The sequence below is a fragment of the Pimephales promelas genome, chromosome 2 (genome assembly GCF_988280905.1).
Source record: "Pimephales promelas chromosome 2, fPimPro1.hap1.1, whole genome shotgun sequence".
NCBI lineage: Eukaryota > Metazoa > Chordata > Actinopteri > Cypriniformes > Leuciscidae > Pimephales > Pimephales promelas.
In genome coordinates this window covers 33097327-33107917 of record NC_142770.1, presented here as the reverse complement: position 1 = coordinate 33107917, position 10591 = coordinate 33097327, and the positions used below count along the sequence as shown (strand labels likewise).

The following is a 10591-nucleotide window of genomic DNA, read 5'->3' as shown; positions in this document are numbered from 1 at the left end:
TAAGATGAACAAATACAGTAAATGTGTTGCTCATGGTTCATACATGAATAATGAACAAATGAACCTTATTGTAAATCGTTACTATCAAATCAAAGATATAAATTCCTTACAATTTAGAGTTGGACATGGACTTAAGATTTCATTTAACTCGATGTGTGACATATTAGATCTGTTCTACATATATGAGGTTATGAGGACATCTAGTGGTCATCTGTCATCATGTCAGAAAGAGAGCACAAGTTGCTAAACACAGCAGGGAGACTGCAGAGGTCAAGCTGCAAACGTCTGACATATTCTGGACACAAGATGGCGCCACTGGGCAAGAAAACACTAAATTGTGTGTCCAAAGGACAGAAATAGAAAATCCTGCTGGAAATAATGAAGCATGATGCACCTGTCATTCTAGGACGAATGGCATGTCAAAAATGGGCATGATTAAAAGACTGTCTGAAACTGAAAAGAGCAGAGACATTCTCCAGGATTGTGGCGATCTATATGAAGGACTAGGCTGTTGACCAGGAGAACACCACATACAAACTGATCCAAATGTCAGAGCAGTTGTGCATGCGCCAAGAAGGAGACCTGTAGCTCTGCGAGAGAAAGTGCTTGAAGAACTACATGGATGGGCCAAAGAACGATCTATGATGACAAGATCAATACAGAAATACTGGACATATCCAGAGGAAATCAGTCATGAAGATGGTCTGTTATTGAAAGCAAATCAGCAAATGATCAACCAAATACACGAGTCACACCTGGGAATTGTCAAATGTACGGCAAGAGGAGAGACATTTTGTCCTGGCCAGGTGTGTCGACACACACTGAGGATCAGTCTCCAGATGTCTACAAGACTCATCCTGTGACATACATTCTCCAACTCATCTGAAGAACTGTTTCTTGAGGCCGTCTATCCAGATTTCCATCCGTAACTGTATTAAAATCACCTCCCCATATAACCTTGGCAGTAGGAAAAGTTGTAATCAGCTGGATAATTTTATCTTCTACTGTTGTAAATAATAACTTGTTGTCTTTTTTGTTGTTACACACATAAATGTTAATAATAATGAATTGGGAATGATCTGCATCACCAACCAGTATTACCCATCTCCCACTTGAATCTGCTAAATGTTTAATAACGTGCCCTTTAAAGTTTCCCTGTAAAATAGCGACCCCTGCTGACCGGTTACTCCCAAATAAAAACCATATATTTCTCCCCCATTGACTCTTCCAAAAAGAAATATCCGAATTACAAGCATGAGTCTCCTGTGTAAAATAAAAATCAGCACCTTTGTTTTGAAAAAATAAAAATAAACATTTCCTTTTCAATGGGTCTCTAACACCTCTGGCATTTACAGAAAAAACAGATACAGACATAAAAACTCAGAAACTGTATGAACTTCTTTGCAAAAACTGCAGAGATTCTGCTCTAATGTAATAATTAGGGTTACTAATGTTACCCTAACCCTTTCTGTAATATGCATGTACTTGCGGGTGTCATGGTTCGGTGCATGAATATAAAAATAAATAACTCGTGTGCATTTTAATTAATGTAGCTAATGCGGCGGAACTACATTATACGCGGGATCTTTAGGAACATAATCTGAGATTGCAATGCTGGAATGTGAGATCAAACAGTGGAAACAATGTTGTTTTGTAAGTTTTTAATACCTCGTCATTTTGTTCATACAGGACATTATACAAACTGCAATGTGTTACCTTATATTTGTTTACACTCGCAATAAAACACAACATTGTGCTTTTGTCAAACAAATTCTTGCGTGTTTTGAGTGAGTTTCTTTCCTGTTTATGCTCGCCAGCCATAATCCCCGTCGTTGTTCGGACAAAAGCTTAGTCTTCTCACATCCATGGAGTCTAATGACGGGTATAGTGTAAAATCCAGATTTAACTGAACATCCGGCACAATTTTATCATCCATTGACCCAGCAGGAGATGACCATTTTCACTTTATAGCATGAAACTCATTTCACTTCGTTCAACTTGTATTGCTTCTTCAAATGTTTTGCCCTCAGCAATGGCGCCGGGTCGGCAAATGCCCGTATGTTGTGACGTCATGTGGGAACTATGTATTTTGAGCACCCTCACTATTTTCAGAAGCACCCTCAGTGATTTGTTTCCAGAACCGGGCCTGCCCTCTGCTGGTTCAACACACACACATTCAGGATCTATATTTACTCTAAAACTCCAACATTTTTATATACTGTGCATTATACAAATTAAAAAGTTAATCTATGAATGAGAAAATGTAATTTTCTGTGAAATAAAAGGTGTTTCACTGCCGCCTCATCAGGTCTGTCAGAGGATGGTTGAAATCTAAATGAAGTCTTAATTTCTAACAGTGAAGTCACTGTATCTTCAGTCTCTGTCGATTCTGTTGACTGTGAGTCTCTGTAGTGGATCCTTATTCACCATCAGATGATCAGCAGAACATCAGACTGTCATCTATAACCTAAAATAAAACACAGACACAGTCACATATGCAGTATGAGATATTACATCTGTCACATCTTTACATAAGAAAACTAACTAGATAATCTATATTAATTCCTTCTCCAACATGATAATATAGCTTTTATCTGATGCTCAAAGTCACTTTACAAAATCAAAAGCACATGAAAGGTCACTTTCACACAACGGACAGCTGATCCAGAACCAGCAGAAATCATCATTACACTCACTACAGATTTAATATCAGTTAATAACAACCCATAGCTCATAGCTTTATGCGAGTACCCATAGCTCAAGATTAATTCATCCACGCTGTTACAAAGAGCGTTTTAGAAAATCTTTTGTTCCAACTGCAATTAGATTTTACAATCAGTGCTATATAAGATGATGCAGATGATGGTCATATATATTATCATGGTCATAATGCTTTGAAAATTTGATATTTGAGCACAAGACCTGTTGTTGTGTATGTTATTGTTATGTTTTTATTTTATTTTTATTGTATTATGTGCTGCTGTGACATATAAATTTCCCCCCTGGGGATTAATAAAGTAAATCAAATCAAACCAAATCTCAGATTATCACACACAGTTAAAGGGGAAAAGCTGAAAATAACATTAATATTACTCTCACAATCAGTCACAACAGTATGAGCAGAATTACACTAATTTATATTCTCTCTCTCACACACACACACACACATACAAACACACGCACACACACACACACACACACACACACACACACACAGTGTTACTGAATCTGAACCATTACTTTTATTTCTAGCGTGTAAATCAGCCATTTGAACTTTAAATGAAAATGATGATGAAAATCGTAAAGAACTATTCTTACTTTAGTTTCTCCAGTTTATAATGTGGATCATCCCTCAGATCCTTCAGCTGCTTCACTCCTGAGTCTCCTAGTTTATTCACAGACAGATCCAGTTCTCTCAGGTGTGAGGGGTTTGATCTCAGAGCTGAAGCCAGAGCAACACAACCTTCATCTGTGACTCCACAACCAATCAACCTGTAGAGAACAATGACACACATTAAGCCTATATCCAGAGATAAACACAACACGTAAACTATAAATAACATAATGCTGTCCAGGGGCGCCGTAAAGGGGGGGTAAACGATGACGATTCTCGGGGCCCATGACTAAGAGAGGGCCCAGAGAAGCCCTCAATAAAATTGTGGTTCTAAAAAATCATATTTGATTGTTAAAATTATTAACTTTAAATTACTCTATTTGCTGTTTCCTGGTGTCAAAAAATTATTTTGTTTAGGAAACACAAACGTCCGTGGGCCCCTCTGCCCCTCTCAATTATCATAAAATGGTTCAGTCCACCCAAATTGTATCCAGGCAACGTATTTTTACAAGGCTGAGTTGATCCGTTTCAGCGCGCTCTGATCGCACTAACTTCGCCTCCATTTCCCTCGTAAGCTGATATTAGTATTTAAACATTCTCTATGATATCAGTCTCTTTCTCTCTCGAACATATGTAGGCTAGTTATAAATTATTTAGACTTTTAATGATTATTGCTTTATTTTTAAAGTTTGTGGTTAAGAATCGTGTAAAAAAATCCCTTATTTTGGGGGATATTTTCAATGTTCAGTGTTGACAGCTATGGCGTACGCACGCTTTGTAGATAGATAGTTTCAGATAAAAAACTTATTCTCAACACAGTTGAGCTGACAAACAGCAGTATATTTACAACAGTCTGAAACAGGTGTAGGCTGAAGCTCTTGCTTATAATGCCTATCCTTTTTTAAGGATAAAATAAATTTAAAATATCTCTAATTTAAAAAATAAAAGTAAAATAATTATTGTCTTACATTATAATCTTGACAAACAAATCTAAAAAAAATGTATTTCCTAAGCAGTACATTTGCACCATCCCAAATACAACAAAAACAGTTTGTTCATTTATCGCTCTTTAAATTGTTTCATTTAGTTTCATTGCATTATTTTTAAATAGTTTCTTTAACATGCTAAGTGTCCCTTCCAATTTAAATTATTGTCTATAATCACTCCAAGAAATGTAATCGCTGACACCCTTTCTATTTCAACTTCATTAATCATTCATTTACCTATTTTATTCGATAAACGATTACCAAATACAACACATTTTGTTTTCTTTAAATTTAATGTTAGTTTATTCAAATCAAACCAATATTTAGCAGTACCATTTCTTTTTCCATTGGATCCAGAAGTTGTTTCAGATTGTCACCAGAACAAAATAAGTTTGTATCATCTGCAAGTAATATAAATTTTAGTACTTTGGAAACCTCACATATATCATTAATGTATAACAGAAAAAGCAATGGGCCCAGCACAGAGATTTGGGGAACCCCACATGTTACCTGCACCAATTGTGACCTGCAATTATCTATTTGGACATATTGATGCCTTTTCTCTAAATAATTACTTATCCAAGAGTGAGCTACCCCTCTTGCTTCATTTTTTTTAGTTTCTCTAGTAAGATCTCTAGATCTCCTTTTCTCTAGAAAAAGTCAAATGCTTTTTAAGATCTAAAAATACCCCAACTGTGTATTGTTTATTTTCTGTTGATATTTTCTCCACAAATCTTTTAACACATGTGAGGTTGTTCTAATACTTCTAAACCTATATTGTTGCTTGCTTAGTACATCATATTTTATAAGAAAATAATTTTAATCTTGTGTAAACTAATTTTACCAATATTTTTTGAAAATTGTGAAAGCAAAGAAATGGGCTTATAATTTGAAAAGGTATGTCTATCTCCAGTTTTATATATGGGTATAACTTTAGTGATTTTCATTTTTTTTTAGGAAATATGCCATTTTAAAGAGACAAATTGCATACATGTACCAGGGGTTTCTCAACACACTCGATAATATGTTTTACCACAGACATGTCCATGTCATTCCAGTCAGTTGATCTGACAATATCAATTATTTATTTCCATCTGTTCCTCTTATAAACATTGATTGCTTATTTACACTACTCATTTCTCTTTCCATTCTACTTTTTTTTATTAATTCCTACGTATCTCAATACGTTTCAATTGAGCAGGGTGTAGCGGGTGCACGGCTTTGCATTACAGAAGACAAATTACGAATGTGGACATGGGATGGAGTTCAATTGTCTGATTGACTTAAATAGATGGGCATGATTTTATGTAAATTAATATGAAAAAAGTCAGCTGTGTTGTGTGTGTGTGGGGGGGTGGGGGAGTGGAGAGTGACAGAGAAGACAGAAACTCTAATAGCTCTCCTCAGAAAAACGCTTGTTACACACATACACACACACACACACACACTCACACACACACACACACACACATACACACAGTTTGATTGTGTCGGTAGTTTCTAACCAAACACCCGCAGCGAGTCTCGGCCTGACACATCACGGGGGAAGCCTGACACACCTCAGCTCTTACACCATGGACACACACAAACTTGCGACCCATGAACGCCTCTCTAAACTACTGCGGGATTTTACAGTTTGAAGCGTCTGTCACAGAAAAACACCATGTGCTGTCATGAACAAGAGGAATGTCTTCTCATAGGATAAGAACACACAGTCTCATTGATAACACACACACTGACATGTCATCGATGGACTATAGTGTTTCTCCATGTCATAATCTGTGACTTTGACATAATGTAGATTTTAAACCTGGAGAGAAATCTCCACAGTATCCAGTTTCCTCCTGAAATTAAAGTGAATGGACTGTTAATCCTGACTGTGCTGAGATTGAGTGTGTTTAAAGTAAAGGGTGTTAAATGTATGTCATGATGTCAGAGTGTGTTTTTCAGTGTGACTATCAGTCCTGCAGTTTCAGCTTAATGAGGAGCAGCTCATGTGTTCAAGCATTTACAGATCAAACACATGAACTCACAGTGCAGGAGAAACACAGCAAACGCTTTATACATATTAATCCTCTTACATCATATGAACAGAATTCATGAATTTAATAAGGATGAATTTAATAAGGTGAATTCATGAATTTAATAAGGTTGTTTCAATAGCTTTGCTTGTAATTAATGTAATAGTTATTTCCCTGAATTTTATTCCATTTGATTATAATTTATGTATTCACAGTGACAGTTTAATGTGAGAGTCATGTATGATCTTACCCCAGTGTCTCCAGTTTACAGTGAGGATTCGCCAGTAGATCAGAAAGCTGCTTCACTCCTGAGTCTCCTAGTTTATTATCAGACAGATCCAGTTCTCTCAGGTGTGAGGGGTTTGATCTCAGAGCTGAAGCCAGAGCAACACAACCTTCATCTGTGACTCCACATTTACACAACCTGTAGAGAACAATGACACACATTAAGCCTATATCCAGAGATAAACTATAAATAACATAGGCAAAGCTAGTTTATTTCTATAGCACATTTCATACACTATGGCAGTTCAAAAGTTTCACATAGAAATGAATTATAATAATCACACTATAGCAATTCATAGAGCTTTGCATAGAAAATAGATAAAATAAAAGCATGTTTAATAATGTATTTGTAAGCATTTTAAGGAAAGTCTGTGTGTGTGTGTGTTAGGGCTGGGAGAAAAAAAATCGATTCACCAAACTATCGTCATTGTTTTTCTCTGGTGGCTCTCAAAGACACTCCAGCGTGTGACGTTACAGTCGCTATATCCCTTTCAAGTGGACCCGTGGAAGCGGCGTGAGACTGAATCAGTGTTGCCAACTTAGCGCCTTTGTTGCTATTTTTAGCGACTTTTCAGACCCTTTAGTGACATAAAAAAGTGACGAGTGCCAAATCTAGGTCCTCTTTGGTCAAAGCTCAGTCTCCTCCAGATGTTGTCAGTGGTGCGAACGCGAACTCTTGCTTTCTCCCTGCCGTCTCTCTCTCTCTCTCTCTCGCTGCGTCTCCCCTGTTCAGTGAACGATGAGAGGAGCAGCGGCTCGTTCTTCTGTTGAGCGCACGGCCGCTGACAGACGGGAATCAGCAGTGTTTCTCACTGACGCATCACTTATCTGCTGCGCTTTTATTTTAGATATCAAGAATTTAGTTTGACCATTTTAATTTTGTGCTTATTACTTGTAATACTCGCTATCACAGAGCTTTAGTTCATCCAGTTCCCGAACTCTTAATTCAGATCATTTACACATATAAAAAATGTAGGCATTCACTATATCATTGCTACTCGTTCTATTGTCTGACAAAAAAAACTATAGGAAAGGAGAACATCTTTATTGGACATCTGGCTATTTTATATTGTATTAAAATACAGTATGTGAGCATGAATTTAGAGAGAAAACAGTCAGAACACAAGAATGACGCGATGAAGTCATGAATAAGCTAATTGACGTATTACCTCATCTAGCGACATTTAGGGAAGGCATTAGCTACTTTCCTTTGGAAATAGTTGGCAACACTGGGGGCAATTTATCTAGATTTATTGTTCAGCATTGCTTGAGCGTTTTATAATTTGCATGGCTGAATTATTCTTCCTCTTATCTGAGTGACCATGAATAAGAGTATTTTAAGATAATCCATGCGATCAGAAGTACCGTGACTACTGTAGAGTTACTGTCCTCGCTTATGAACTCAGTCAGATGGCGGGAGTGGAAGGGGATCGAGCGGGATTCTTTATTGCTGTCGATTTTCAGTCTCTTTTTAATGATAGGTCTTACGCATCTGTCAATCATCCCGCTTGCTATTTGGGGAATGAAGCGAGCGCTATGATTGGTCGAACTCTTCTTCTTTTGCTGTTGCTTGATTTGAGGACTGTGTGTTCACAGAGGCATCACCGGGTTATTGCGTAGTTTAGAGTGACAAATCGTACCAGAGTACTTTGAGGTCAAATTGCGAAACAGGTCGTTAGATCTGCAGTAGAGCTGCACGATTCATCTTTAAAATACTGTGATCTCAATTCAAACACACACACACAATCTTCTTCCAGTTCCTCTGTCTATTAAACCTTTGACCAAATCATATCGCAACATTTTAAATCTGTGTTGGCGCTGCCGCTGACCCAGAGAGAATTGTCATGAAACAGCTTCACAAAAGGTCTTTTAAACCTCATAATAGTATCAATATTTCTGTGATACAATAGTTAAAATTATCATGGAAGTACTGGGATAAAAGTTTAAAGCTCAAATATAAACACTGATGTCTACAGTAGCGATCACAATAGAGTAAATCAGCTTTTAATAGAAACTTGGCGCTTAAAACAACACATTTATCGATTACATTGTTTCTCCACTAGGTGACGAGTGACTTAAAAATGTATTTGTTATTGGATTATTTATTCAAGAGAATGTAGAACTGTATGATGCTCCTGAAATAAAACTCAGAAAGATGTGATGAATTGTTTTTGTAAATATGACTCATCTTACACATCATGTAGGGGATAGCGGGGCACAACCTAACGCGTTTTGATTTTGGCTCAATTAATTAAAAAATAATTAGGTTAGATTAATATTTTTTTACACAAGCAACATACACATCTCTGCTACAAATGAACACTTAAAGTTTTTTTCTAGGACCTACCATTTTCGTACAGTTGCACTGAAAGTGTCAGAAGTGCAAATGTTACAACTTACCCCATATGCGGGGTTAATTGTAACAGACAGAGGGGTTAGTTGTAACACTTGTGTGCAACACACATAATTCAGTAAAATTTTATTTGAATAGTTTGATATTGTTTGTGCATCTGTATAGACAGATATCCATACATCCATCCCTCATCCAATCCTCCTTCTATTATGGATCAATATCATGGATAGAGACATAGAAAGGGGCAGCACAGTTTTGCGAAAAATAATAATAAATAAAATTATAAAATATTGTAATTGCAATTAAATTGGATTTGTGTGTGGCAGCTGTACAATTATTGTTATTATTAACCCTCTGAGACCTAAGGGTATTTTTACAATAAATTTTCCGTCTGGTGTCATTTACTAAAAAAGCTTGTAAAATATCAACCCTTTGGTGCACATACAATTGACACACCTCTTTTTTTTCAGGACAAATTGAACTTTCAGCATATTTGTGTTACGTTGATGTCACCTGAATGTAAAATAAGTTATGGGACCATAAAGACAAATGAAAAAATAAATCGGAAATGGAATCACTTAATTATTTATTGAAATTACACACAAATAAATAAAAGCTAAGCAATTTTCCTCTGGAAAATAGTTTGTTCATGTCTTTGGAGTCCTGGAGCACAGGAATAAACATTATAACTTGTACAGAACAAAAACTATTGACATTTTTCCAAAAGAAGTCCAGGCGTTTGGGGCCTCATGAAATTCACTGGTGCCAAGCCTCAAAACAGTTCCTATCAGCAATCACACAGAGGGCCACATCACAGGTTTTGCATTTCTATTTTATTTATTATGTTCTTTTTATTCTTTTATAATACATTTATACTACTATAATACTTTTTTACAGTAAATAAATAATTGGCACTTCAGCTGGGTCTATCCTGGTAATCTAGTTCCTCATCTGTCAAAAAGCTCTGTTCTCCTGAAAATCCATCATCCTGCAATGCACCAAAATAGACCAGCGCTTTATATACGTCCATTTCTCTGTGTTTCTCTGTGAATCGCCCGTCTCCGTGAGTCTCTCTATCTCTCTACACTATATCAGCGCTTGGTTCATGCGTAATGACGCACACCAATGTTTACGACGGATCAGCCTGTAATTGGTCAAAAAACATCACGTGAAAACATCACATGATATCCAGAATGTCCGCTAGCATCGAGCTAGCGGCAAAAATGACGGAATATTTATGAATTATGGACTTCAAGAGTATCAAAGTTTGACATAAAGCGTTTGGATTTATTGCTGAAAACCTCTGAAAGGAAGCACAAGTTCCAGGCTGGATAGAAAACCTTCTGTAAAGGCTAGAAAGACCCGAAAGACACCCCCGTGATGGCTAGCTCGTTAGCTTTCTGCTGGAAAAAACGGTAAGAAAATCGATAAATCTGTCATCGAGTTATGTAAACATTTATCGGAGGTGACGTGTGGCATCGTCAACGATGCCGTCGGGCTCAGGGGGTTAATAATAATAATAACAGTCATTATAATACAAATGAGCTTAAAATAAAAATTAAGGGTTTATTGCATTAAAAACAGGCCATATTTTTATCATTTTTATCAAGTT

General features: G+C 36.6%; 1 protein-coding gene and 1 pseudogene across 4 annotated transcripts in view; both read right to left on the bottom strand.

Moving 5' to 3' along the window:
* The window catches only part of LOC120474894 (uncharacterized), a 328303-nt pseudogene that overhangs the window by 273781 nt on the left and 43931 nt on the right, over positions 1–10591 (bottom strand).
* Positions 1456–10591, bottom strand: part of LOC148997221 (NACHT, LRR and PYD domains-containing protein 3-like) — a 31317-nt gene continuing 22181 nt past the window's right edge. The window contains exons 9-11 of one of the 4 annotated variants that reach the window (XM_089122187.1): positions 6592–6765; positions 3319–3492; positions 1456–2467 (exon numbers count right to left, since the gene is read on the bottom strand). In XM_089122187.1, coding sequence (XP_088978313.1) covers positions 2461–2467; positions 3319–3492; positions 6592–6765 — 355 coding nt within the window. In that variant the 3' untranslated portion in view covers positions 1456–2460. The remainder of the gene's footprint in view (positions 2468–3318; positions 3493–6591; positions 6766–10591) is intronic. The other 3 variants (XM_089122193.1, XM_089122198.1, XM_089122195.1) reach the window with 3 other exon arrangements.